Source organism: Chelonia mydas, chromosome 17 (assembly GCF_015237465.2).
Source record: "Chelonia mydas isolate rCheMyd1 chromosome 17, rCheMyd1.pri.v2, whole genome shotgun sequence".
Lineage (NCBI taxonomy): Eukaryota > Metazoa > Chordata > Testudines > Cheloniidae > Chelonia > Chelonia mydas.
The window spans coordinates 13,389,040-13,416,547 of NC_051257.2; the positions used below are offsets into that span (position 1 = coordinate 13,389,040).

General features: G+C 42.0%; 1 protein-coding gene across 3 annotated transcripts in view; it reads left to right on the top strand.

Annotated features, from left to right (window-relative positions):
- CALN1 (calneuron 1) overlaps window positions 1-27,508 on the top strand; it is a 183,500-nt gene that overhangs the window by 94,689 nt on the left and 61,303 nt on the right. For all 3 annotated transcript variants that reach the window (XM_007054161.4, XM_043530933.1, XM_043530932.1), the window contains one exon: window positions 6,441-6,553. In XM_007054161.4, coding sequence (XP_007054223.1) covers window positions 6,441-6,553 — 113 coding nt within the window. The remainder of the gene's footprint in view (window positions 1-6,440; window positions 6,554-27,508) is intronic.

Consider the following 27,508-nt stretch of genomic DNA (forward strand, 5'->3'; position numbering starts at 1 on the left):
CACATCTGCCAATTCCTTTAGCACTCTCGGATGCAACGCGTCCAGCCCCATGGACTTGTGCACGTCCAGCTTTTCTAAACAGTCCCGAACCACTTCTTTCTCCACAGAGGGCTGGTCACCTCCTCCCCATGCTGTGCTGCCCAGTGCAGCAGTCTGGGAGCTGACCTTGCTCGTGAAGACAGAGGCAAAAAAAGCATTGAGTACATTAGCTTTTTCCACATCCTCTGTCACTAGGTTGCCTCCCTCATTCAGTAAGGGGCCCACACTTTCCTTGACTTTCTTCTTGTTGCTAACATACCTGAAGAAACCCTTCTTGTTACTCTTAACATCTCTTGTTAGCTGCAACTCCAGGTGTGATTTGGCCTTCCTGAGTTCACTCCTGCATGCCCGAGCAATATTTTTATAGTCATCCCTCGTCATTTGTCCAATCTTCCACTTCTTGTAAGCTTCTTTTTTGTATTTAAGATCAGCAAGGATTTCACTGTTAAGCCAAGCTGGTTGCCTGCCATATTTACTAGTCTTTCTACACATCGGGATGGTTTGTCCCTGTAACCTCAGTAAAGATTCTTTAAAATACAGCCAGCTCTCCTGGACTCCTTCCCCCCCCACATGTTATTCTCCCAGGGGATCTTGCCCATCAGTTCCCTGAGGGAGTCAAAAACCCACATGCTGAAGACAAATGCTCAGAGACACATGTATGTTAAAAATATGGCACTGTTTTTGTAGTGAGGGTAATTCATTATGGAACAACTTATCTAGGGATGTGGAGATTGTCCGTCACTTGCAATCTTTAAGTCAAGATTGGATAGTTTCTAAAAGCGATGCTATAGCTCAAACCAAAGTTACATATGCAATGAAGTAACTACTGGATGAAGTTCTTTGGCCTGTGTCATGCTGTAGGTCAGGCTAGATGATCATAATGGTCCCTTCTGGCTTTAAAGTCTACGAACCAGTTACACAACTTTTCTTGGAAATAGCTCCGTGGTTGTAGCTGTTCTGCACCTTTCCTCTGTATAATTTTAGAGCAGAGCAGGGTGGCAATCCCAAAATTCCATAATTTTCACACACAGTTACTATATGGCTGCAAAGAGTGACACGGAGCAGGATAGTGAGTCACGGCTGCTATGTATTAAGAGAATAAAAATGAATGGAAGGGTCGTGCATGCTTGTGACCCAAGCTGCAAGTGACTCCCTCATTAATTCAAATATATCCAGCTAGCCGCATTCTGGAGGTCAAACACAAGAAAAATGTGGGTATTTATCAGTCACACACACCAGATTCTTATAGCCATTTATTAATGTGCCTTATCCTTTGTGCCAGGGTTTTTCAGGAAGTGTTCCCCTGCATGCTAATTTAGCATCAAAATCTGTGCCTGAAAATGTATTTACATTTGCAAAGTTCACTGTCCTTGAGTGATTTCTCACTGCTAGAGAATTGGTCTCCCTTTTGTGATCCCACTCCAGGAAATGGGAGTAAACCAGGTTCTTCGTTGTCATTAGGGCTCAACCAAACCCAAGCAAAGAAAGGATAATGGCCATGTGCTATGTTTGGTCTTCTTAAAGCAGGGCAAGACTGCCTAGGGCTGTGGGGGAACTAAGCAGCAAGGAAGAAAGCAAGGAACTTGATACATCTGTTTGCTTGAATAGTGTCTCCTGTGCATTGAGGAGAGCCCATAACAACAGGGTCTAGTTCATCCCATTAATTTTACACTGCAACGACGTGTTCAGGGGTGTATTTTCATTGTTATGGAAGGTTTTAGCTATACGGTTTCCAGCCCATCTTCCACTTTGACCTTAATGGAAGACAGTTAGTGGGTTGTATTATAGGGGATTGGCCAGAAAAATCCTCAGAGCAACTCTTCGAAAAATCCTATATTAGGTAAACAAAGGGAAGCCAGTGGACTGGCTCTAGGGAAGAATATTATACAGTGAGGACCTTCCATGTTGCGTATTACCTTATTTCAACTCTGCTTCTCACATGGCCGTGGTTGCAGTCCTGCAGTCTGACCGACTAGTTAGGAGCTTTTTGCGGCTGCACTAGTATCCAGGCACCCTGGGTTTATAAATAAGTCATAGTTGGGTTTGATTGTCATAATCAGTCGGGACAGTGAGCACAGTATGGGTCAGGTTTATAAACCTATTCCTCATTTATACCTGATGAGAGCAGGGAAGAGAGAATACCGGCTCTACATCACTACAAGGGAAATGGAATATCTGAGCTGAACAAGCAACAGATCTGCATCTTCTCACTCCCTATGCCTGCTGTTAAATTTGTGTTCGATTGCCTCCCTGGTCAAATTGCCCTTGACGGTAGTTCCTTGAATGCGAAGCGGATTTGCTAATGTAATTAACGTAAAATTGCACGTTGAAGGAAGGGGAGACTGTAGAAGGTGGACGGTGTACACATTGGAAATCTCTTGTCATAGAGAGAACTGCAGGAATTGGGCATGACACAAAATATGTGCTAATAAAGCTGGAGGTGGGCTTAGACCAGAACATGGGATTCAAGCCCACCCAAACCCTGAAGAAGTTTGGCTTCATATTTGTGTGACTCAGGTCTATCTGTCTAATGGCTGAAGAGTGCCATCAAATCCAAACACCCCCAAATGCCTGGGATTGTCCCAAACTTCGCATCTTGGCCCCATCTCTGCTAAAACCTAAAATTTCTGAATAAGACGGCATTCGATTGCTCTGAATATCTAATAATCTCTGCCAACAAGGATTTCTATAGACATGGTATAGGTACTGATTGTGATTGAATGCATTATAGATTATAATTGAATGAGATATGTGCCTAGCTGAGATTGTTAAGGGTGTGAGGAAAGAGCAACTGTGGATCAAATTCTGCCTTCAGTTACGGCCTGATCCTTCAAGATGCTGAGCGGTCCTCTGAGCTGATCTTAACTCCTGCTGATCTGAGGGGGAGCTAAATTCATTCAGCATCATCCCTTTACAGCGTCTTATACCTGAGAGAAACCCCATTGATTTTAATTTCGCAATTACAGCGGTATTACATGGGGTATACCTGAGGACAGAAAGTAGCCCTTTATGTTCATTTTCCCATGATCCGTACACAGGTATTTAAGGATTTTTCTGTTGACTACTGAATACTGTAAAAGGAGTTCTTGGTTTAAATTGTAATTTCTATCTCTGATACAGAATCTCTGGTGAGTCTGATGGTGGGTAGTGTTTATTTTGTTATACTTAACAGAAAAGGTCTCTTTGACATTTATTTTATATAAAATCCTGGTTCTGCTTAGGTCATATGCTAGTCACCAGTTTTAACTGAAAGTGCAGCAAATAAGAAAATAAAATATCTTTGTACTTTTGTGGCATCTTTCATTGGAGGCTTTCAAAACTGTGTACAAACTTCAATTAATTCAGCCCCAGAACAGCCTTGTTGAAGTAGTAGTTATGTTTAGATGGGTAAACTGAGGCACAGAGTTGTGACTATAAATGACTTGGCCAAAATTCTAGTAAGTCAGAAAGTGAGCCCAGGAGTCCTGACACTTGTTCTATTATGTGGTACTCCCTGCTTCTCTTCTTAGTAATGAAATGTCACTGTCTCTAGTAGAAAATGTCACGTGGATAATTCAATATATTGGGGTCAGACGTCCAGAAGCAAATATATGTGTGGTCAGGTACTAGTAGCTATTTAAAATGCAAATTGTTTTCTTGATAATCTGGCTAATATCTTTAACCCAGTTTGTAAGGTAGTGTGTGTTTCCATTCCTGCCTTTCCTCCTAAGCAAGGCACTGCAGTGTACATCATCTTGAATTCACTGTCACCTTGCATTGCATTCCACAACATGGTCCAGTGTGATGTGATCGATACAGTCTGACTTAATGTCACAAGCTTCTGTCTCCCACAGGGAAGCAAAAAAAGCGCTGTCTCTCTGCCTATGAATATTTTAAAAATCTGCTCTCAAAGATGTGGGGTCCCTATGCCCCTAACCCCCGCCTCGTCCTTACCAGACTCTCCATAAAATGAATGTTGGCATTGACTTTTCTATCATGGGACTGAATCCTATAAGTTGCTGAGTGCTCTGGCCCTGATCCAGCCAAGCATTAAGCACGTGCTTAGCTGTAAGTGCGTGAGGATCATTCCCAATAATATGAATGAAGCTACGCGCAAACTGAAGTGCCTTGCTGGTTTGGGGCAAGACTGCTCAGCAGCTGGCAGGATTGAGCCTGTTCTGGATCCCTGCTATGTTCTTCAGAGCAATGCTTGTTGCTTCCCCCTCAGAATGTTCTTTCCATCTCTGCGTGTCTTCCTGAAAATTATTGACTGCACTCTTGAGTGGGTAAAGATCATCATTCTGGAAAGGGAATAATCTCTGCTCAGCTTATTTGACACAGTTTCTTTGCTCGGATAAGAATTTAGTTTATATAGATTTCAACAAATGAGGCGTACGTACAAATGGAGAACAGCAAACAATTATCTTAGTTACACTGAAAAGGGCAAATACCTACAGCCCACAAAACACACGCGTACCGGCAAATGGAGGTGTTGCCATTAATCAGTATTTACTCAGAAGTAACCACACACCGCAGTATCTAAGATACCCTGGTTAACGCTGGCTTTTTGCTAATGACCACTGTCCGGAGCTGCTCTAGTCTGATCTTTTAGTAGTGATTAATTCTTTATAATTTAAGAACGACACCCACACAAGCTCCTGTGGGGCCAATCTGTTCCCATTGTGTGCGGGGTGCAAATGGGTGCAGGATTGGGGAGAGAAGCAGGAAGGTCCCAATGATCAGGGTGCTAGCTTGAGACATGGGAGACCTGGTTCAGCTAATGCCACGTCTACACTAGAATAGCACTAGAAAGCCCTCCTGATGTAGCCAGTTTATACTGGCAAAAGAGTGCTTTTTGCTCGTAGAGTACTTGTATCAGCTCCCTGGATAACATAAGCTATATGGGCAAAAACAGTTTCTAGCTGGCATAACTGCACCTATATTAGGGCTTGTCATAAAAATCACACCCATTGCATGACACTGCTATATCCGCAAATGTTTCTATTGTGGACCTGGTCTCAATATGTGGCCCTAGGCAAGTCTCTTAATCTTTCTATGCCTCCATTCCCAAACTGTCAAATGACAACAGCTCTTCCCTCAGAAAGGTGATGTGAGAATAAATGCATTAAAAGATTGCGAGGTGCTCTGGTACTGTGGTGATAGGGGGCAGAAAAGCATGAAAAGGCAGATGTGCATTGTACTCACCTTTTTAAAGCCTGGAAAAGCAAAGTATTTGAAAGATTCCTTAACCACTACACAAGCGCATCTTTCTTTCTTTCTTTCCTGATCTTGACTGCTCTTTGGCTAGTAATATAATATTAAACCATTAATAAGAATGGAAATGAGAGCTGTTCCCCATGCACCATAGATGTGATTTTGCTGGTGATCATGGTGTCTCTTTCTTTCTTGTCATTTTTTATTAATCCTTCTGTAAAGTCCTCCGAGGAGATAATTAATACTTGGATGCATGACAAACAGCACCAAGTGCCACATCATTTACAAAACAGACCATATACTGCAGGGTCATGGGACTGCACAGGCTGAGTTCATTAGTGGCACGAGCAGTCTTCTCTTTCTGCTAACGACACTGGATCTGTGTCTATGCTGTCTTCTCTGCATGCAGACTACACTGGACTTTCAGGAGATACACATTGATGAAAGCGGATAAGAATTGCCTTGTGGTTACTTTATTGCCTGGCTGTTCTTTGTATGGTAACCTCCAGTGCAGGATGTAATTGGACCTGCCTAAGAGTTTGGGAAGATTTCACTCTCTGCAGGCTGATTTACAAACAGGATGATAATAATAATAAATAAATTAATACCTAGCTCTTACACAGAGCTCTTTCCTTTGCAGATCTCAAAGCACTTTACAAGGGAGATCAGTATAATTATCCCCACTTTTTACAGATGGGGAATTTGTGGCACAGGGAGATGATGTGATGGGACCAAAGTCACCTAGTAAACCAGTGGCAGAACTAGGAACAGAACCCAAGTCTCCCGAGTCCCAGTCCAGTGCTGCCACGCTGCCTCCCTCCTACAGCTAATGGAGGGTGCTATCTTGCTGAAATACTTGAGAGCCTCTGGTTTTTAGAAGCGACTTGCTTGTAACCTCAGCAGGGCATGGGGACAGCTGTTTCATCTTTTTTTGTACAGCACCTACCACAATGGGGCCCTGATCTTGACTGCTCTTTGGCTAGTAATATAATATTAAACCATTAATAAGAATGGAAATGAGAGCTGTTCGCCATGCACCATAGATGTGATTTTGCTGGTGATCATGGTGTCTAGATGTATGCATTCACTGGTTCATAACTTGTTTTCTTTCCAGGGGGCAGAGCAATCTAGGGTGGCACATGGACTTTTGAACGACCTTTGAGATACCAATCAACTAAGATTGATTGATAGTTTCCCTCTCATTCTAGGGGATGGCCAGGTTGATTTTGATGAATTTATGACCATTCTTGGACCTAAGCTGGTATCTTCAGAAGGGAGAGATGGTTTTCTTGGAAATACAATAGACAGCATATTCTGGCAGGTAAGTGAGCTTTTTTCTTTTTAAAGCAACATCAGTGAGCAAATATCATTATCTCAAGAAACAATGAAATGGTTTGAAGCATGAAATATTTTGCTGAAATTGAACAATTGTGTAAAGGTTATTCAGTTCTGTTGATGAGCCAGATAAGACCATAGTGTATTGGTGGAGCTGGCGAGCTGAAGTTAATCAAATGTACAGAATGCTGATCATATCATATTGGAGCTTGTGTGTTCTATGAGATACAATAGATCAAACAATTTTGGATCCAAGTCTGGGGATAATGAAACCCTCTGTTTATCACAGAACAAGTAGACTGGCAGTGCCATTTGCAAGCTGCTCCCACGCTGACCCATCAATGTGCCTCAACCCTGCCCTACCAGGGTAAGATGATAGCTCATGTTCCATGTGAATTCAGTCCTTGGTGCTGAGACTCCTGTCTAAGGTGTCAACCAGTGCCTGTAAACTTGATAACTGTACTGAGCTGTGCAGGCTTCCAAAAAGGATTGGATTTTTGTATGATGACAAGGTTATGCTGAGTTGTTATAGTAAGAATTACTTCCCTTCCCGCCCCCTACACCCCCCCACACACGCCCACCCCCAAATTTTGGAGGGGATATAAATGTTAGTGCTTCAGGACATAAGCAATCCTCTAACCATTGGGAGTTAGATATAAACTTTCCCTGTGGACATATTATTTCATAACTGCCTCCTGCAGGGTTTCTTGCCCCTTCCCCAGGCCTGCTGTTTGAGACAGGACTATTGGACTAGATGGACCACTGTATCCAGTATTTCTCCGCTACTATGAGATAAGCAGTGATTTCACATAGCAACTGAGTGCTTTTGGGTGGCCTAACAGCTTTTGGTCACTATCAAGCCTAGTCCTTGTGGAAACTGACACCCTAACTCTAAAAGGCTCTGTCTCCTGTTACTAGTTCCTGCAGACATTCGGTCTGCCATATTTGAGTGGTTTAAAACTTGTTTATGATACATGGTGGGATGATAGGAACAAGCTTGAAAATGTTAGCTCTGTATTTCCACCATTCATTCATCAGAGTAAGTACTCAGTGTTGATGAACCAGCAATGAATTATGACATATCTGGGAGGGAAACAGTGTTTGAAGAAACATTAAGAAGTTCCGGGACTTTGCAGAAAATCATTATTGTTCTTCTACAGCCTCCACCGAGCCCCACAGGTGAGTCACTTATCAAAGAGCTTGACTAGTACAAGGGGAAAAAGCTCTAGTTCTTCTTACCAAACAGTATATGCCTGTGGCTAGCCTTGCCTCATGAGACGGAGCAGGGGAATTCTGGGTTCTCTGTCTGGCACTGCTGTGGACTCTATATTTGCCACTGACTTTAATTCTTTTGTGCTGTGGTTTACTTTGCTTATACAATGAGGAAAATAATAATGCTTCTCTTCCTCACAGGACTCCTGTGAGAATTAATTAAGAGTTTTGTGATTCTCAGGTGACAGGTGCTATACAAGCTGTGAGAAATAGTCTGGGGGGTTATCTATGGGCAACAAAGATTTGACTGAATTGCCTGTGTGCTTCCGAGCATGTAAAACATTGTATGTATTGTTAAAGCTTATAATAATAATTCCTAGCTCTTACATAATGCTTTTCATTCATAGATCTGCAAGCACTTTGCAAAAGAGGGTAATATCTTTATTAGATGGGGAAACTGAGGCACGGGGAGGGGCCATGACTCACCCAGCAAAGCAATGGCAGACCCACAAATTGAACCCTGGTCTCCTGAGTTCTAGTTCATTGACCTATCCATGAGGCCACATCTAAGATTGGCGCGCACACATTTTCATTTTGCATACAAAAATGTATCCCTCTTCTTTCTGAGCAGGTAACATTTGTCTAAAATGTGCCTCAGCAATTTGACTGCTTGTTCTCAGAAGAGTAAACCAGCAGAAGAATGTAGGAGAGGGCAACTCACATGTGTGGCATGTTTCCTTTGCTTATTTTACCTACTCAGATATCAGAGCCTTGATTTATCAAAATATTTAAGCAGTATTAAAGTCCCATCCCAGTACAACAAAGTATTTAAGTACATGCTGAAGTTCAGTGGGCCTTAAGCACATGCTTAAAGTAATGCACATGACGAAGTGCCTTGCTGAACTGTGGTCTAAATGCACTCTCAACATCCCACTAATGCAGACTTTTAACTTTCTCGCAAAAGGGAAAGACATGGAGATGTGTAGTGATTTTTGCATGTTGACATTTTTGGAAAATCCCCTCAAGTATCTAAAGAAAGTTGAGAGTAGCTGCAGCCTTATTATGTCCATTCAAAAGCTATAAGTGGGCCAAGACAGTTGAAGGTGTTAACATAGCCACTAGAAGGTTATCTTGTGTAGGTTGTTAGCTGAAGGCCTGGGGCACCACACCATAGAATCAGCATGTCAAGAGGCACCTCTAAGAAGTTTTTTATATCAGGTGCGGAGGCAGAAGATACATTTTTGGCTTCCAGAAACTGCTTTGCCACTATCCATCCAACCTCTCATTCTCCAACTGTCATGATTTTGGCTTGCATGATATTTTTGCCGAAGGCCCAGCTTCCTATATTAATGGCGCTTTCATCCAGATTCTGTTCCCAGCACAGTTTAAATAATACAATGACAGAGTTAAATAATAAACAGCAGCAGAAGGAGAGAGAAATTCGAAGGAACCGGCGAGGGATGAGAGATGCGTGTTCAAATGAAACTGGGAGTGTGTTGGTGTGATACAGGAAGGCTGCTCCAGATGGCATGAGCTGGAGAGGGGAAGGATCTTGCAACAACACTAGCAGGACTGCGGGAAGACAGAGAAAGGATGCCAATGGTAGAAGAGTAGAGAGAGCAAAGATGGGAACAGGGTGTGTAAGAAACGGACCTGAAATAATATCAAACTGGGGTATTCTTCCTGTTGCAAATATTAGGTAAAGCGTAATGGACTTTCAGAAAATAGTTAATCTCTGCTGAGGGCTGTACAGTGGCACAGATTGGGAGAATGAAGGGTTTTTCAAACGTATGTTTCCTGTTTTCCTTCCCACGTGAGCTTTAAATTGCATTCTGTCAGTTCCTGTCAAGGCAGCTTGCTCACTCTCTTTCTACGGTAGCCAAGATCGGTTCCACTCCGGAAAGAAAGGCTTTCCATGTGCTTGCATGATTGATCAAGAGGTTGTAGGGTGGGGATGGGGGGCAGGTAACACTGTAAAGAGTATTTCAGTTCAACGTAGTGTTGAACAATTGTATCAATAAAGCCGAGGGAACGTTAATATCTGTCTCTGTAGCGCTGCCTCTGTAGAATTTCGAGCTAGAGCTTGTACAAATGGAATACAGTTTTGCAGAGAATGTCGTCAATTACATATTTCAGTCCCTAGTTCTCCGTCTCAGCCCCATTTGCCCAGATGCAGTTTTTACTGATGCTTTCAGTTTACAAGTGAATATAAAATTTAACCTTGGGTAGATGTCTTAAACTTTCCCGGAACTTGTTTTTCTTACAAACAAAAGTTCTCTGATACCAGAAGCTTTTTATGAGCTCTTTGTTTGGGTGATTATGGTGTATGGTTTGAAGGACAAAAGGATTTGTAGTGTAGTGTTTTCCATAGTGTGTGTGTGGGGGGCATGCCTCTAGTGGGGCTGATGGATGAGCTAGGGTGGTGCAAATAGACCATTCCATTGATCACCAGAGTGTCAGCTTTTTTTTTTATTTAAAGTAAGAATAAGTGTAAAAATTTGAAAAGTGTCTAAGGCTATGTCTATACTACATCTTATGTTGGCATAACCTATGTCACTCAGGGATGGGAGTAAACCACCCCCCCCCTCCCCCAGCGACATAAGTCACATCGACAAAAGCGTCGGTGTGGGCAGCACCGAGTTGGCTGGGGAGCTTGTGCCAATCACAGAGGTGGTGTTATTTTGCCGATGGGAGAGCTTTCTTCTAGAGTGTCTTCATCACACATTCTGCAGTGGCATAGCAAACTTAGCAAAGCACACTGATTTACGTAGCAGGGCATTATGCAGCCATGGGCCATCAGGCCAGCCAAGCATGTTCTGCTAACATGGGAGCTTTTGTGATGCAAGAAGGGAAGGAAGGCTGGTTCCAGCCATGTAGAGGAGAATGGGTTTTCTCTTCTCACCACCAGGTGGTGATGGATGTGCTGAGGACAGGGTGAGACACAAGCCCAGTAGATTCGTGACTACTGCTGGGTGAATTTATTTTAGCGAATAGTAAATTTGCCACACACAAAAATGCAGTTTGCGGGCGAACAAAACTCTTTGCGAATTCAGGTTGAGTTTGGCGAATAGTTTTGGCTGAATGAAAAGCAGAGGGGAAAAAATTAAAAAGATAGAAATGAACCATTTTGATATTTTTCAGAGTAGCAGCCGTGTTAGTCTGTATCCGCAAAAAGAAAAGGAGGATGTGTGGCACCTTAGAGACTAACCAATTTATTTGAGCATAAGCTTTCGAGAGCGACAGCCCACTTCATCAGATGCATTCAGTGGAAAATACAGCGGGGAGATTTATATACACAGAGAACATGAAACAATGGTTGTTACCATACAGACTGTAACGAGAGTGATCAGGTAAGGTGAGCTATTACCCGCAGGAGAGTGTGGGGGGGAAAAACCTTTTGTAGTGATAATCAAGCTGGGCCATTTCCATCAGTTAACAAGAATGTAGCTCACGAAAGCTTATGCTCAAATAAATTTGTTAGTCTCTAAGGTGCCACAAGTCCTCATTTTGATATTGGCATTTTCAAAATGACATTTTTTTAACCTGCACAAATTCCTTTTTTGTTTTGTCAAGAAAAATAAACCCAAAGGAAAACATTTCAGTTTTGGTTCCAAACTAATTTTTTTTCCTGGATTTCTCAGTACCACCATCTATTATTCGCTCAGCTCTATTCATGACTATATCCAGGGACTGAGAAGCTACAACAGCTTCCAGTATTGGCCTCAGATGGCTGTGGTGATTTTTATTAGGCCAGCGGAGGGCAGGATTCTGTCTTCTGCTGGCCTCTACAGAAAACTCATTACTGAGGGCAAGGACCCCAGTTCCCTTTCTATGTGGTGAGCAATAAGGATGCAGTGAGGAAGGGGATAGAACAGTTGCATTTCCACAGCCTGGCTTCTGTTGCTGACGCTTTAATGAATTTATGTGAGGAGCTGCCTGTTCATAATCTATTGTCAGTTGTCATTACTAATGGAATGACTCTCCCATGGGATAGTTCTATGCTGTATTAAGCCACTCAATCAATCAGTGGTTTAATAGAATGAATTGAGGAAGGAAATATTTGGAAATCTCATTGACATCAACAAAAGCCCAGTGCAAGCTTGAGGGAGGGAGGGCTGAGACTCTGAAAGATATAAGGTGATTGGGGAAGGGCGCTGTTTTTTTTCTACGTCTAGTAGATAAATTTAACAAAATTTCTTCCTCTGAAAACCTGAGGAACAGTTAGTTCCTCCCCTAGTCCCTGCACAGGAATTAGTTTGGAGCCTGCACATTTTTTAGCATTGTTATAATCCCTGAGGATGTATTTTGTCTCTCTGAAAATAGTATGTAATTTAGCCAGGTAAGAAACCCGGCACTTCTTCACCAGCATCGGAAAAGTGTATTTCTAAATAATGGATTTCCTTCTCCCCAGCTGGGCTGGAGAGGGCTTGGGAGTATGTAGATTCTGGTGCATCCTTTATTTTGTTCTACTCTAATGCTGGTCTTCCCATTTTGTCTGGGATCTGGCTTAGCCAATACTTCATTAATTGTCTTTCGTCAGCTCCCCTTACTTTTGCAATCAGCTGATAAACCAAGCAGGTACACCATTCCAAGCCCTCAGCACAGATGCATTACACTTGTGTAATATGCGGTGAAACCGGAGTAAGCCCCATTTTACATCAGTGCAACACATCTACACTGGGAGTTTGCAAACTCGTGTAGCTACATTGATACAAATTTTCCAAGTATGGACTTTAAGTGGTGGTGTTTCAGCCTTTGCAGTGTGGCAGCAGCCCCATTCATTCACAGTTTTTACCGAGGACTCCAGCCAACATTTGCTGTGGTTCTAAATAATGGCAGATGCTCGAAACTGTGTAACGCTAAGTTTGTAGGTCAAAGCTCCAGATGATGCACAATGTTTGGTGGTTGGCTCAGCTGTCGGAGTCTTATATGTCTGTTGACTACTGAATCAGAGAATGAGCTGTATGAGGTGCTTGGCTCATAGACTGCTGCATGTGCTGTGGTCCATGGAGGAAAGCCTAGCAATGCTTCAGAGTAGCAGCCGTGTTAGTCTGTATTCGCAAAAAGAAAAGGAGGATGTGTGGCACCTTAGAGACTAACCAATTTATTTGAGCATAAGCTTTCGAGAGCGACAGCTCACTTCATCGGAATGCATTCTGATGAAGTGAGCTGTAGCTCATGAAAGCTTATGCTCAAATAAATTGGTTAGTCTCTAAGGTGCCACACGTCCTCCTTTTCTTTTTTAGTAACGTTTGTAAGTCTAGTGCACATGTGATGGCGACCCTATTGGTGCATGCTCCAGGGACTGACCCAGGAACCTCCAGAGCTAGAAGCATGAATTTCTACAGCTTAAACTAAAAAGTCTCTAGCTGGGGCTGTCCCACTCGTATCTTTTGGAGATCAAGCACAGAGGCGTACCTATAACGTGCACTCACCAGTGGATTACCCAAACAAGCCAACATTTTCAAAAGTGATCTGCAATTTTGGGTACCTCCACTTTTGGGTGCCTAGCTTGACATATATTGAAAGGGGATGATTTTCATAGGGCAGGTGCTCAGAACTTTCTGAAAATCAGACATTTTTATAGTGTCTTCAGTGGAGCATCCAGAATCTCAAGTCACTTTTGAAAACCTTGGTCTGCTGTTGATTAGCAGACATTACTACAGTCTTCACTGCCTGCTTGGCACGATTGCACTGCATTTCTCGACTCCTTTTCCCATTTACACAGGGTTGGTGATGCCCAGGATTCTTCGCCACTCCTTTTGGTCCATGACACATGGACTCATGAGTCTTGGAGTTCCAGTCCTCCTCTCTTCAGACATCTCTGATAGTCTTTCCACCATATCCTCAGTCTTTCTTGCTGCCCTCTTCCTCCCGTGGCTTTCTTTGCGGATTATTCTTCTCCCACTCTTGTCACATGTCCAGCTAACCTCAAATGCGCGTTTTCCAGTGTACCTATCACCGAGAGTCCCGAGTTCATTTTGCCCCTGATTTCTTCCATGCACACTATAGCCATCCTCCGCTTGCCTGCCATTCATCTCAGTATGCAACAAGAGACCTCTGTTCATGGCACAGGTATCCTGCATAGAAGTGCTTTGGGCAGCCTGCTGGAATATACATGAATTCGTGCATTTGTTAGGTTCATGAATTATATGCCATCCATGAAGCTGCTGTTTGTCCTGTGACGAGTGTCTCTATCCTTTAACCCTTTCCACCACTACATAACAAATGTGAAGGCCAGGATTTCAGGAATAACTTGGAACACTTGGGATGTCTTGGTTTTTGGGTGGCCAACTGGAGACACCTAATGGGGCCTTATTTTTAGACAGCATTAAACAGTGTCTGTCTGAAAACCAGGTCCACTTAAGCCATCTCAAATTGGGTATCCAAAAACAGAGGCATCTGAAATCACTAAATTTTGAAAATCTAGGCCAAAATGTTTCTGCTCAAAAGCAGGAGACTAGACCTCTGCTGTAGCCAACAATAGGGAGAAAAGAAGACTTCCCGTTCCTATTGTGTTGCATAGTTTGCACAGGCCTATTTGTACCATTAGCCTTCTTAAGACACCAAAGCCTTTCGAGTCTGAGGTATATTTAAAGCTAACAATTTATATAAAGAGGCTTCCTGCATGCTGGGTCATGTTGCTTTATCAGTGTGGCAGGTGGTGATTTTGGTATTTAGCGTCACATACTTGGAAACACACGCACACTGACTATTTCTTAATTCACAGAGGTTATTTTTTTCTTTTCCCACATATCTCTCTCTCTCACACACACACACACACACACACACACACACACACACACACACACACACACACACACACACACACACACACACACACACACACACACACACACACACACACAGTTTTGGTCTGTGTCTGTTGTTTTTTTCCTCGCCTCCTGATATATAAAATAGCAACTTTGCTCTGACTTTCTTAATGAGCCAGTTCGGAGAACACTTCAATCTCTCTGGTCACTTGATTACAGACCTAAAAGTGGCAATTCTTCAACAAAAAACCTTCAAAAACAGACTCCAGCGAGAGACTGCTGAATTGAAATTAATTTGCAAACTGGATACAATTAACTTAGGCTTGAATAAAGACTGGGAGTGGATGGGTCATTACACAAAGTAAAACTATTTCCTCATGTTTATTCCCCCCCCACCCCCCCGCAGTTCCTCAGACGTTCTTGTCAACTGCTGGAAATGGCCCACCTTGATTATCACTACAAAAGGTGTTTTTCCCCCCACTCTCCTGCTGGTAATAGCTCATCTTACCTGATCATTCTCGTTACAGTGTGTATGGCAACACCCATTGTTCCATGTTCTCTGTGTATATAAATCTCCCCACTGTATTTTCCACTGAATGCATCCGATGAAGTGAGCTGTAGCTCACAAAAGCTTATGCTCAAATAAATTTGTTAGTCTCTAAGGCGCCACAGTCCTCCTCTTTTTTTTTTTTTTAAATGAATGGAGCTGTGAGTGCCAAAAGTAAATGCACGTGGCTGTAGGTCTCTGTGTTGATGGCGTGTCTGGAATTTGAACTGGCATGGGGCTCCATTGCTCCCTATGAGATCTGCTTTGGATAGGTTCAGTGGTGGAAATTCTTCAATACATATTGCGTGCTCTTTTGAAGTTTCTTTGCTGGGTTTGTTGGGAGAAATGTATTTTATTTAGATATAGTCCTTATGTTAAGTTTCAAGTACAACAACAAAGGCAATGGAGGAATGCATGCAGGACTCATGCCTTCCATCTTGAGCAAAGCACAAGCAAAGTAAGCTGTCATGGGAAAAGAAGGAAGGTCCTCTCATGGATTGATAACTGGTTAAAAGATAGGAAACAAAGGGTAGGAATGAATGGAGAGAGATAAATAGTGGTGTCCCCCAGGGGTCTGTACTGGGACCAATCCTATTCAACATATTCATAAATGATCGGGAAAACGGGGTAAACAGTGAGGTGGCAAAATTTTCAGATGATAACTATCTTGAGTAGTTTTTTAAGTCCCCAGCAGACTGTGAAGAGCTACAAAGGGATCTCTCAAAACTGGGTGACTGGGCAACAAAATGGCAGAGAAATTCAATGTTGATAAATGCAAAAAAGATATATTGGAATTGGAAAAGGTTCAGAAAAGGGCAACAAAAATGAATAGGGGTATGGAACGGCTTCCATATGAGGAGAGATTAATAAGACGGTGACTTTTCAGCTTGGAAAAGAGGTAACTAAGGGGGATATGATAGAGGTCTATAAAATCATGACTGGTGTGGGGAAAGTTAATAAGAGTGTTATTTATTCTCATAACACAAGAACAAGGGGTCAAATCAAATTAATACGCAGCAGGTTTAAAACAAACAAAAGGAAGTATTTCTTCACACAACGCACAGTCAATCTGTGGAACTCCTTGCCAGAGGATGTTGTGAAGGCCAAGACTATAACAGGGTTCAAAAAAGAACTAGATAACTAGATAATGGCTGTTAGCCAGGATGAGCAGGGATGCTGTCCCTCGCCCCTGTTTGCCAGAAGCTGGGAATGGGCGACAGGGGGTGGATCACTTGATGATTGATTACCTGTTCCGTTCATTCCCTCTGGGGTACCTGGCATTGGTCACTGTCGGAAGACAGGATACTGAGCTAGATGGACCTTTGGTCTGACCCTGTATGACCGTTCTTATGTTCTTTGAGCAAGGGTTTTCCATAGTACCGTTCTGGCCAGAGGCTAAGCACAGACTACACACCCAAAACTAATTTAAATCAATAGGACTTGCAGATGTCCAGCACCCTTCTGGTTCAGGCCCAAAGAGCCCTTGTTTTTGATTTAGCTTCTCCAAACAGTTTCAAATAATCTATTTTAGGAACTTATATGGCCCCCAATACCAGAGTATCTAAGCTCCAATAATCTTTAATGAATGTATTCCCCCCCATATCACCCCTGTCATGTAGGCCAGTGCTATTCCCCTCTGTAGAATGATGGTGAATTAAGGCACAGAGACACTAAGGTCTGGTCTACACCTAAAATTTAGGGTGACCTAGCTATGTTACTCAAGGGTGTCAAAAATTCAGCTCCTCTCCCCGCCCCAAGAGATGTAGTTAAGGCAACCTAGTTCCAGTATAGACTTCTTCCATCAACCTAGCCACTGTCTCTTGAAGGAGTGGTTGACTACAGCAATAGAAAACCCGCTTCTGTTGCTGTAGCAAGTCTCTACACTGCTGCAGTGCTTGTAGTGTGGACATAGCCTAAGTGTCTTGCTCCAGGGTGCACTGGGGGTCTTTGTTAAAGCAGGGAATTGAGCTCAGGTTTCCCAAGTCCCAGGCCAGCACCCTAACCACTGGACCATCTTTCCTCTCTTCAGAGGTATCTAAGAAATGGCTTATTAGGGATTTGGAATGCTGGGAAATTTTGCTAAAGAACAAACCTTCCCTAGACCACCTTCTTTCGGTTGTTGTGGTTGTTATCAGGCTCTTGTAATATGCTTCTGTCTTTCGGTTTGCTTAACAGAACAATAACAATGCAGAAAAAAAACAATTTCCTAATGAGGTATGTGAACACTAGAGCCGATGGAGAAATAAAAACCTATTTTCACAAAGAATTGCTGAATGTTGAAGTGATTTTCAGTCTGAAGTGTTCAAAACAGACCCATTTGTTGTTTTTTCAAAATTTTTCCCCTAAAAGGTTGAAAACGTCACCAACATTTTTTGTTTACCAACAACTTGATTTTTCAGTAAATGAATTTTTTTGCCTGGGAGCCGGGGAAGTGGAGCAGGCTGGGGCCAGGTCACTCCACTTCCCGCAGGAAGTGGCCAGCCCCACCCCGTCCCCCATGGAAGCCTGGGGCCCCACACAGCCCCCCTGCGGAGGCCTGGGGCCAGTTCCTGCCTGTGGAGGCCTGGGGCCCCAGGCTGCTCTGCTCTCCTGGCTCCCAGGCTTGGCTCGGCGGCGCGGCTGGGAGCCAGGGGAGTGGGGGTGGGGTGGGGCGGAGCAGGGGCGGGGGCCTGGGGAAGAGCCGGAGCAGGGGCTGGAGCAGCACGCAGCTGCGCAGGGCACCAGGAAATTTGGTGCCCCACGCAGCTGTATGCTTTGCGTATGGGTAAGGACAGCCCTGTACAGGCCCATGTCCCACAGAGCTTGGGTCAATGTGCAGTGTAGACATACCCTAAATGTACACCCAAGTGGTAGCATTGTGGTGCCCTGGTGCAAAATCAGGATTTTCAGTTGCAGTCTGCTGGTTAAACCTGATCTGAAGACTACTGAATTCAATGGAAAGACTTGCATTGACTTTTCAAGGGAGTGTGGATCAGGCCCTAAATGGTATATTGGTTGTGCACTGTATGCACCAGTGATATCAGCAAAACAGCAATGTTAAACCGTGTGCAGATGACCGACTTGAAGCAGTTAGCATCTGCAGATGGCAACAGGGTTTGAAAAAGTAAGCCATGCACCTTTACCAGGCCACCAGTCATGAGCGTAGATGCGTGTTGGACAGCTTTTCTATCGTAACACCTAGAGCTGTGCCATCCCAGTGGCACACGCTCACCTGTCTTTGTAAAATGCCTTTATTGTTTTGGTCTAATAGGGCCAGGCTGACCATGCTGGCTGCTGCGAATGAGTGCTTCATAGCTCTTTGCTCTCCCCAGCACCCAGGTCGAGTAACTGCTCTGGGTGCTGGGGATTCCCCACTGGCAGAAAGGGGAGGAATCCTGACCCTCCACAGCTGATGGATAACTCTGTGGCCCTAGCATTCCCAATCATGAGACCACTATTTGATCTCAGTTGCATCCCTTGCTTCCTCCTGGGCACTGCCCCTCGCCCTGGGCTAGGATGTTCAAAAAAGCCTCATGGAGTTAGGCACCCAGCTTCCACTGGAAGTCAATAGGATTTGGGTGTTTACCTCCCTTTGAAAACCCCAATCTTTCTCCTTAAAGAGTCCGATCAAACTTTGTTATGCCACCCCTCTCAAGTCATGACTTTCTCTTGTGCTAGCTCTCCAGCTCTGTCCTAAGTGGCCTTAACAAATCACATCCTCTGATCTCGTTCAATGCCTTTCTCAGCCTCTCCACCAGTCCCTTACCAGTCTCTTCCAGGATAAGCCATAGTACAGCTTAGTTCTTCCATCACACATCTCCCTAGCGGTGAACCACCATCTTTTGTTCGGATGACAGGCCATGCATCACTGGCCCTGAATTTTAGCCCATCGTTTCTGGTCCAGCTGGCACCTGAAAAAGAAAAACAAAACATAAGCCCTGGTTTTCAAGTGTTTTTGAGATGAATTTTACAAATAGGCACTGTAGAGGTTTGAAATTGATTGTCTGGCAAGAGTAGAATAGGTTACTGTCTAGTGTGTTGGGGCAAAAATGGTGCCCACTTAGCTGTGAACTTTGCCTCACCCACTGCAAACTTTGCACTGGCAAAGAAGGACAGGCTTAGTCCTCTCTCCTTCCCCCCCCCCCCCCAAAAAAAAAAAAAGTGTTGCTTTGTTAAATAAAAATTTCTAGCAGAGACATGATTTACCATTTCCGAGTGGGTGGAAAGATGCTGAACGTGAAGAGAAAGCTGATGAAATGCCAGAGGTCTCTCTCTTTTAATGAATCCACTGTTATCCAGACAAAGTACCTTTCTGCCTGTCTCTCTCCCCCCTTCATTTTACTGTTTGTGAACTTAGAAATATATTTCTGTGCCAGCAAGAGAAGAAATACGTTATGCCTTGTAATGCACAGGATTCTCTAGAATTGATTGTCTTAATGCATTTTCTAGTGGCCGGGAAAGATTTACTACTGTATATAATTGAATTCTACACGGTATTATACAGTCGTCATTTTTTAAAAAGAAGTATATATAAGTCACAAGTAGGACTGAAGAAATGTGTTGGAACAGATTCTAGCACCACTTACTATGGCATAAATCCGGAATAACACCATTGAAGTCCATGGAAACACTAGAAATATACAAGGATATATCTGTCAATTAGATATTCTCCTTAACCTCTGAGGATAGGACAAGAAGCAATGGGCTTAACTTGCAGCAAGGGTGGTTTAGGTTGGACATTAGGAAAAACTTCCTAACTGTCAGGGTGGTTAAGCACTGGAATAAATTGTCCTGGGAGGTTGTGGAATCTCCATCATTGGAGATTTTTAAGAGCAGGTTAGACAACAACTGTCAGGGGTGGTCTAGATAATACTTAGTCCTGCCATGAGTGCAGGGAACTGGAGTAGACGACCTCTTGAGGTCCCTTCCAGTCCAATGATTCTATGATATTAAATGATCAAAACCTTTCCTGGTCTCCCTCTTTATATATTGATATTTACGGTACTTTCTATGTGTAATTTCCCCTGTTGTGAAATGAGCAAGATATCTGTCCAGTGTTTCCATGGAGGTCTTACATAGATCAAGAGTTCTGTCATGAGGCATGTTCATTTTTCAAGGTTTTGTACACTGAGGGCAAAGAAAGGCAGAATTCAGAAGATTCTCTATCAAATTATACAGGTTGATAAGCTCTGATATCAAGAACAAAGCAATTAGCCTAGATATTGTTATGCAGAATATGGAGATGCCTTTACCTCAGCTAAGAAGAGACAAAAAAAATCTTACAAAGATTATTTTGATTTCTGTTCTCTTTTGGTCATTGCTGTGTGTGTTGTTTTAGATACCTTTCCCTTGGGGACTGGATAGCTCAGGGAATTGCAAATAAGATACAGAGGGTGTCAATCCATTAGCTTTCTCCAGAGTTATCAGTCCTGCAACTTTCACCAGCCCTAAAATTCACTCAATTTACTTTTCTTTTCATCGGTCTCTCTCTTTCCAAAGTTTAAGTGGATACATTTTAGAGACGCATCACTCGGGGTGGAAAAGAAATGACACAATACTTCTTAGATAGTGCCAATCTTCAATGAAGCATGTGTTGTATACCTACAGGAATTGTGGGACTCAGTGTAGATAGAACCCAGGAATCTTAGCTCTCAAAACACAGGTCTCAAAACACTGGAGTTAAAAGGACAAAAGCTTTGGTATTATTAATGTTACATATTCTTTGTGAGCTAACCAGTAGGGGGTGACATAATACCACGTGCTTAGCCAGTGTGTTACAATGTGTCCCCTTCCCCCAGGATTAGAAATTCTTCTTTCTATTTACTGGTTCAAGCCAAACATCCTCATGTTTTCTCATAACTCCACCTCTTTATTACTGCCTCCAGTACAAAAGCTATGAACTTCTGGCTCTGAAATGCTCTTGCAGTTACTCAAATAGCTTTCAGCAAACTACGTATTTTATTCTGACATTCAAAAATGCTTGAATCCCAAGGGCAGTTTTAAATCTAAGGGTAGAACATATAATGATCCTAAAATCAAATGATGAGGTAATCCTCCAGTGAAAATACATTCACTTAGGAAGTACATGTACTGGAATTGTACAGAAAGGGAATTTATTTTCCTTAATTTTTTTTAACTGTGTAAAACACAAAAGTATATAGTAAAAAGAAATGGGAAAGGTGGAATTTTTTTCACCAAGTCTTCAATTTGTGCATAATTGTTTTAAAACAAAGATGTTTCATACTAGAATATTAGAGATTTAAAAATAAAATAAAATTAGTGTGACCTAGTGGTTAGAACACTGGACTTGGAACTCGGGAGACTTGAGTTCTATATACAGCTCTGCCACTGGTCTGCTGGATGACTTTAGGTAAGTTTCTTAGTCTCTCTGTACTTCAATTTCCCCATCTGTGAAATGGAGGTAATGATACTGATGTTTGCAAAGCACTCTGCAATTCACTGATGAAAAGCACTATGTAAGAGTGAGGTATTTTACCATCATCATCATGTTTCTTTATATTCCTGAACATTCTGGGCTTGTTATAAATTGGATCCCCAGTGCTTTACTTTTGCTGGCAAACTGAAGTACACAGGGTGACATTCACCCCACACACCACTTAAGTCTAGAAACAGGTGAACAGTTAATTTTTTGGTTTGGTGGCTAAACTGGAAAAATTAAATTGTTTCAGTTTGATCTGAAATGAATTTTTTTTTTAGTTTTTAAAAAAAGTTGTTTTGGGTCAAATGAAATATTTTTTGTTCAGGATTTAGGATCTAATCCTGCAAATATTCCAGAGCATATTGCTTCTGTCCATGACTAGTCTGCTGAAGAAAGCACTTTGCCTGGTAATAACTGTTTATGCGATTAGACCCCTAGGTTGGAAATGGGGATATAGGGCTTTGTGTACAGGAGAGAGCTTGCAGGGTCCTGGCTGGTATGAGCGGGGTCAGATTGAGAATGGACGCAAAGACGCAAATGAATCCACTGCCAATGTTCCTCTTAACCACCAGTATTCCTTAGTAAACTCTTAGAACACCCTGCATCTATGTTTTCATCACAGAGTTAAAACCATCAGGGTAGATTGCATAGCAAGAATATTTTCAGCTGATGGTTGGTGACTCCAAAGTAAATAGGTTTGAAAAACCAGATTAATTTTTTCCACAACTATATAAAGGCTGAATCTGAGCAGCCTAAATCAAATCGCTGTGTTATAGGTCTTTTGTAGAGAAGGGCACAAGTCATAAAATCTTTATCTGAGGTTGGGTGTGGATTTAACCCTTCTACACCATCGCACACACACACCTTCCCCACACTGGCCCGTGGAAGTGTGAAGTTTGTATTCTGGTTTGGACCCATCTCTAATCTTTCATACTGCTGCGTTGGTGTGTAGGGAATAGAATGCAGCTGAGCTACACAATTCTAATGAGTTTCAAAACTAATGATTCATTGAAATGTCAGGGTTTCTGAACCCAAGCTTGGCAAATATGAAGAGGATTTGATCCTTCCAGGCATACTATGTCTAGCAAAGATTTCTTTTTTAAATTGCTTCTTCAGTGTTACATTCCAATAGGAATCTACCAACTGAATTATCACCTGTAGAGATTTTGTGTGTATGTAAGAAAGCAGGATACCTAGGTCAGTCAACACAGCACGTTCTTTGACCATCACTGTGTGTGTGATATTTCAATCCAGGCACTGATCTGATGGGGAAGACCATTCTTTTTACAATGGTGTACATTTACATCATTGTAAAAGCAAATTAGTGTAGTGTTCCAGAGATGTGGTCAGAGGGGACAAGAACAATCTATTCTATAGATACAGCTGCAGATCCTCAGAGTGTGTAAATCAGCACAGCTTCATTACTTCAGTGGAGCTATGCTGCTTTACACCAGTTGAGAATGGGGATGTTTTTGAGGCTCTGTTGAATGCCAGCTGTGATGAGATGTCTGGAAAGTCAGGCAGACTGAGTCTTGAAGGGAGCACTATTCTCTTCTCTGCAGACTGGAATGCACAAGTAACTACGTTGCTCTCAGAGGATTTTATTTTTTGTATTTATTTTTATAATGTATATACTGGGCATATTAAAATCTCTCTCTCTAGGTGACAGACTTATTTCTGGGTTGAGGTTGGTGGAGTGTGGGGGCCACTCCTTAGATATCTTGTGTTTCTTCCTTATCTGTCATTGGCTCAAAGTGCATGTTTCGAACTTTCATTACCCTCATCTTCTCTCCATTTCTTCTGCTTGGCTGGAACACTGCCTTGCTGAGTCCTGGCTTAATTTAGTCCCCAATTCTGCAACAACTTATACACGTATTTAACTTTGCGCACTGCAAGTTGTCTCATTTAAGCTAACGGGTCTACTCGCAGTGCATGAAGTTAAGCACATGCCTACAGCTTTGCAGGATCAGTGCCTTAAACGTAAGCTCTCTGGGGCTGGACTTGTCTCTTTTTATACATTTGTCCAGACCCTATCACATTGAGGGCCCATTTTTATTATGGCCTCTAGAGAGCCCTGTAAAGAGTAAATAATAATAATTAAAGATGATCAAAACTTTTTATATGAAAAAGGTTGTTGTTTTTTAGTTGAAAAATCCCCACCCACACCCCATGAAACTTTTCATGAAGGAATTAATGGAGAAAATTTTGAGAATAATCGAAAATGTCTATTTTTACCAATCTCTTCCCAGAAATTTTGATCATTTTTTTTTCTTGAAATCCTTATTAAAGTGTTTTATTTACCCCAAAACCACGGTTTCTTACAGCAAACCAGGTGTTTGCTAAATGAAAAAAAAATGGTAAAAAAATCATGGAAACTTTCATGAAAAACAGAAAATGGGTCCATTTCGAACGGCAAAATGGTAACAACATCAAAAATATTTGTGAAATCATTTCCCCATTTTCTAACTAGCTTGAAGAAGCGTGTGCAGTGTACTTTATCAAGCTTTTCTAGCTGTTTATAGTAGAATCTGAAGAATGCACCTTGTTCAGACAGGGCATCTCAGTCACTTATGATAATTACTGAGACAAATTTACCTATTGTAGCCTATTGTAATGATCATTCTTTCTATGAATGCTGTTGGTCCAGTGGAATTGGGAAATGCTGTCTTCATAAAATTCCCCTAGTTCCATTTGTCTACCAGAAACCAGCTCTTTGTTTTTCAAGTTACTCTTCTGTTTACCCACAGTAAAAGGGTATTGAAGAAAGGACAAGAGAGACTAGAATCCTGTTGTATTCCTCTCACTTCCCGAAACAGTCTGTTCTGATTACAGTTCAAACAGCTGACTGTTGATTGCTGTACAGGAATCAAATTAGGTGAGTTAAAAACCCATATCAATCACCCTCAGGCACACTTGCATCTGAGACATAGAATCAAAAGCTTTATGGTAATCAAGGTAAAGTGGCTAATTAAGTCCATTAAAATTGTCAAGTTGAAAATCCCCTCTACTTCTACACCTTCTCAATCCTGTCTGTCTGACAAACCACATCTGACTTTCTTTATTTTCTGTGGCAAAATGCGCCAAAGATGGACACGCTACTGAAGGCATAGTAAAAGTCAGGGTATACAATTGTACTCACACATAGATTATGGAGATACATCCAGTCCTAGAGCCAGGAAGAAAGTGAAAAGTAGGAATGTTTTCATTTAAAATTTACAAACCTTGGAACCAGTTGCAATAGGTCTCAAAGGGTTTCATGTTTTCCAATATAGACCATAAACCTTAAAAAATTAAGATAGAGATCTAACTGTACTGAAACTCCATAGTTTCAGAAATGTCCTGTGACTAATATGCTGTGTTATTTCTAAAGCACCTGCCATCTTACTATATATGTGCCTGTTCTAAATTTAAGCCAAGAGTATCCTCCTGTGAGATAGGTTTTTCCCAATTTTATCTCAATATCAAAGTGATTCAGAATGGCATGCAAGGCACCTCCGTAAAAGGTGGAAATGACACACACGTCATTGGTACTTTGACATAATGAGAAAACGTCTCAGATTGCACTGTCAAATAATTGCATGCACAATTATTAGGAGGGGCTGTGGTTCATATGACCTTCAAAGCTTACCTGCCTGATTTGCATGTGAAATCCGACAGTTAGATGTCTAAATCATCTGAATTACACCCATAAGTAATTGAAGATCCAGTTATCGGTGCTTGCAAAATCAAAAGCTGGTTTGAGGTCTTTTTCCAAAACGGGGGTCAAAACTGTTAGGCACTATATTTTGACATGGGCGTAATGCCTGATATTCCAGAGGTGTCAGAACACCTCTAGCTCTCATAAGCATCTGTGGGAGCTGCAGGCTACATGAACCACAGAAAAACAGGCCTTAGTGTTGGGAGTTGTGTGCCCTCTTGCAGTCCCAGGCTGTTTTTCTTTATTGTTCTGTGAGTGATCCGTGGCCTTGATGTTGATATAGAAGAGGACAGAGTACTGTCAATTTGCCTCCCTGTTGCTGTTGGGTTTAATGCCGCATGTCTTTTCCCTGCTGGTCTGATCTCACTAATTGTATCTTTTCAAGAAGGTTCTTGTAGCACCTCTTATGCAATCATGCTGTGACTCTTCCATGGTTCGCTTCTCGTTTCTGGTCAGTAGGTGCCTCACCTTATGTGCACTTTGCAAGTGTCTGATCAGGTCACATGTGGCTATCAGGATGGTGGTTGTCAGTTTCACCTTCCGTTGATGCTCATTTTCAGCTAGGCTTCTGCCATTTCTTCTGATAACGTCTTTGATCAGCTGATGCCCACTCCAGAGCCTGTCACTGTTTTTATGAGGTCAAATCTCAAGCACATAAGTATAAATGCAATTTAATTTCTTCAGGTGAAGGGGAACACACAGATACACACATGTATAGATGCACATGCACATATATAAGTTACACACAAAAAGCATGTTAAAAGAACACTATTAAGGTTGCAAAGTCAAGCACTCAAAAGTGAGGAAGTACTGAATCAAAGCTGCCTGTGTAACCTTAATTTCTTGCCCTTGTGCGTGTACATTATGATACAGTCTTAAATTGCATGATCTTACACTGTTTTTCCTGACACAACTCCTACCTGTGACTCCAGTGGTCTTGTGTCAGGCTCTAAATCAATAATTACTTTTATGTATTCATCTTTATCAATCATGTAATCATCATTTACAGCAGATAGCATTGCTGGTCCAGTCCTACATAAATAGCTCTCACTGTAGTCCCATTGACTTCAATGAGATTATTGCATAACTAAGGACTATTTATATGAATAAATGCTCACTGGATTGTGCCCTGCAATGGGATATTAACTTTTTTTTAAATGAAGGTCAAGAGCAGATGGGTTAAGAAATGTGTTAATGGCCAAAGTATAAAATATCAGATGGGTTATAGTGTTCTAGCCCTGAAAGGTCTTTGCCCACGTCAAAGCAAATACATTAAGGCTTGTATACAAGAGTGACTATAGTTTGAGAAAACGTCTTGACTTTGATAAGCAGCGTAGTCCAAAGACCAGAGGCACTGGTTTGGGAGTCAGAAAATTTGATTTCTTCTCAGCTCTCTCACTGAGTTCCCATATGGCCTTGGGTCAAGTCATTTCACGAGTCTGTGCTTTTGTTTCCCCACCCAAACTTTGTCTATTTAGATTGTAGATTCTTCAGGGCAGGGATTTGTGTCTTACTGTGTTTTTGTAAGTGTCTAGCACAATGGGATCCTGATCATGCTTGAGGCCTCTAAGCTCTACTTATTTATTATTACACAGAACAAATAGATATAATTATGTAAGAGATTGAATTGTACTGTAGTACAAGACAACAAATAATTATACACCAGGAAAGTGGGCTATGTTCAGAAAACGGTTCTTGTGAATTGCTCTCAAAAGGATATCTTCACTGAAGTCCAGTTTCTTGGTTACATTTGAGCATCACATTGTCCACTGTCTTTGTGTGGGGTAGAGTGAGTGAGTTGATGAAAAAGTTTCAGGCTGTTCTTCAGTTATTTAGTCCATATGGTTCAAAGAGAAGAGTATACCTCTAAGGAAATCTATTACTTGATGATAATGCACTGTAAATATTACAGTTACTATGTTCCATCAGTATGTTTTGTGTCGCACAGCACCTAGAGAAAAACACTGTCCCTATCTCAAAGGACTTAATTGGATAGAATGTTGGTATGTTTCTAATGGGAAAAAAAGTCAGACCAAAATCTAGTAAATTAAACTGGGGGAAAAAATCAGTTTGGAGTGTGCGACTTGGACAAATGCAGACAGAAAGTAGGTTGACATCTTGGGTATTGTGAGAAGAAGTGATACATTCTGCAAGGTGAGGTTTCACTGCTTGATTATGAAAATATTTCATTGTTTCTTCCCCTTTTTTTTTTTTTTTTGGGTGATCATCCAATTGCAGCCAAAATTTCTAGGCTAAACCCTGCTTTAACTTTCAGGGGTGTAAATCTAGAGTGA